Below are 1372 nucleotides of genomic sequence, written 5' to 3'. Positions count from 1 at the left end.
TGGGGATGTGCCCGCAACCAAGGTACATGCCCTTGACCGGAATCGAACCTGGGACCTTTCAGTCTGCAGGCCGATGCTCTATCCACTGAGCCAAACCAGTTAGGGCTCTCATCCATGTTTCTAACTCTCTATCTATTTCCCTTCCTCTCTGTAAAAAATCAATAAAATATATTAAAAAAAAAAAAGAATGTTTGTGAAATGTGTGGTTTTCTGATTTCAGGCGATTGTGGAAAAATGTGACTGACTCTCTGAGGGAATCTGAAATTGATAAGGCCACAGAGCATAAACGCACCCTGGAAGAACGCCAGAGGGCTGAAGAAAGGCATCGCATTGAAACGGGCACACCCTGGAAAACCAAGTACTTTATTAAAGAGGTATGTTCTCCCTGTCTTCCGACCAAAACTCGCCTGCTTAGTGGGCACTTTAGCTTACTAAGCTTTCTTGTCATTACACACCTCCATTTCTGAAAATAGCCCAGCTTAAGCATGAGCTGTTTTATGAGCTTCTCACAATTTGTTAAAATAATTAACCAGCAGTTCAAATGATTTAGATTATTTCTTTTAATTGATCCTAGAGAGGAAAGGGGGGGAGGGGTATAAAGGGGGGAGAGAGAGAGAGAGAGATTGAGAAAGAGAAACATCAAAGTGTTGACTCCAGCACACCTCCTACCTGGGATCGAACTGGCAACCCCTTCGTGCATGGACGACTCCCAACCAACTACGCCAATCCGGCTAGGGTTCAGAGATCACATTTTAAGGGAGACGTGAGAAACTTAATTGGCTACACAAAGGATAGTGAAGTGACTAGAATTTTTGCAGCATTTAAGGAAAAAATAATGAAGTGGTGTATTTAGCCTAAAAAATAGAAAATAAGGGCTATTTATTATCATCTTCAAATATATTCATTATCATCTTCAAATATATCACATAGAACTTTTTTTTAAATATATTTTTATTGATTTCATAGAGGAAGGGAGAGGGAGAGAGTCAGAAACATCAATGATGAGAATCATTGATTGGCTGCCTCCTGTACGCCCCCTACTGGGGATCGAGCCCACAACCTAGGCATGTGCCCTCACCAGAATCGAACCAGTGACCTCCTGGTTCATAGGTCGATGCTGAGCCACTGAACCACCTTGGCTGGTCTCACATAGAACTTTTTAATCAATTCTAACAGCAGACTTGAGCTAAGCCCAAACTACCAAGCAGCACATTTTGAGTTTAACATAAGACATTATATAACAACTAGAGGCCCGGTGCACAAAAATTTGTGCACTCGGGGGGGAAGGGGGGGGTCCCCCAGCCCGGCCTGTGCCCTCTCACAGTCTGGGACCCCTCGGGAGATAACGACCTGCTGGCTTAGGCCTGCTCCC

The 1372-nt window shown here is 43.9% G+C and overlaps 1 protein-coding gene across 1 annotated transcript in view; it reads left to right on the top strand.

Moving 5' to 3' along the window:
* OSBPL11 (oxysterol binding protein-like 11) overlaps window positions 1-1372 on the top strand; it is a 91348-nt gene that overhangs the window by 82685 nt on the left and 7291 nt on the right. Inside the window, exon 12 of the mRNA XM_005873130.2 lies at window positions 221-374. Within this exon, the coding sequence (XP_005873192.1) occupies window positions 221-374 (154 nt within the window). The remainder of the gene's footprint in view (window positions 1-220; window positions 375-1372) is intronic.

This window comes from Myotis brandtii, unplaced genomic scaffold (genome assembly GCF_000412655.1).
Source record: "Myotis brandtii unplaced genomic scaffold, ASM41265v1 scaffold4, whole genome shotgun sequence".
NCBI classification, from domain to species: Eukaryota; Metazoa; Chordata; class Mammalia; order Chiroptera; family Vespertilionidae; genus Myotis; species Myotis brandtii.
This window is presented reverse-complemented; position numbering and strand designations above follow the sequence as displayed.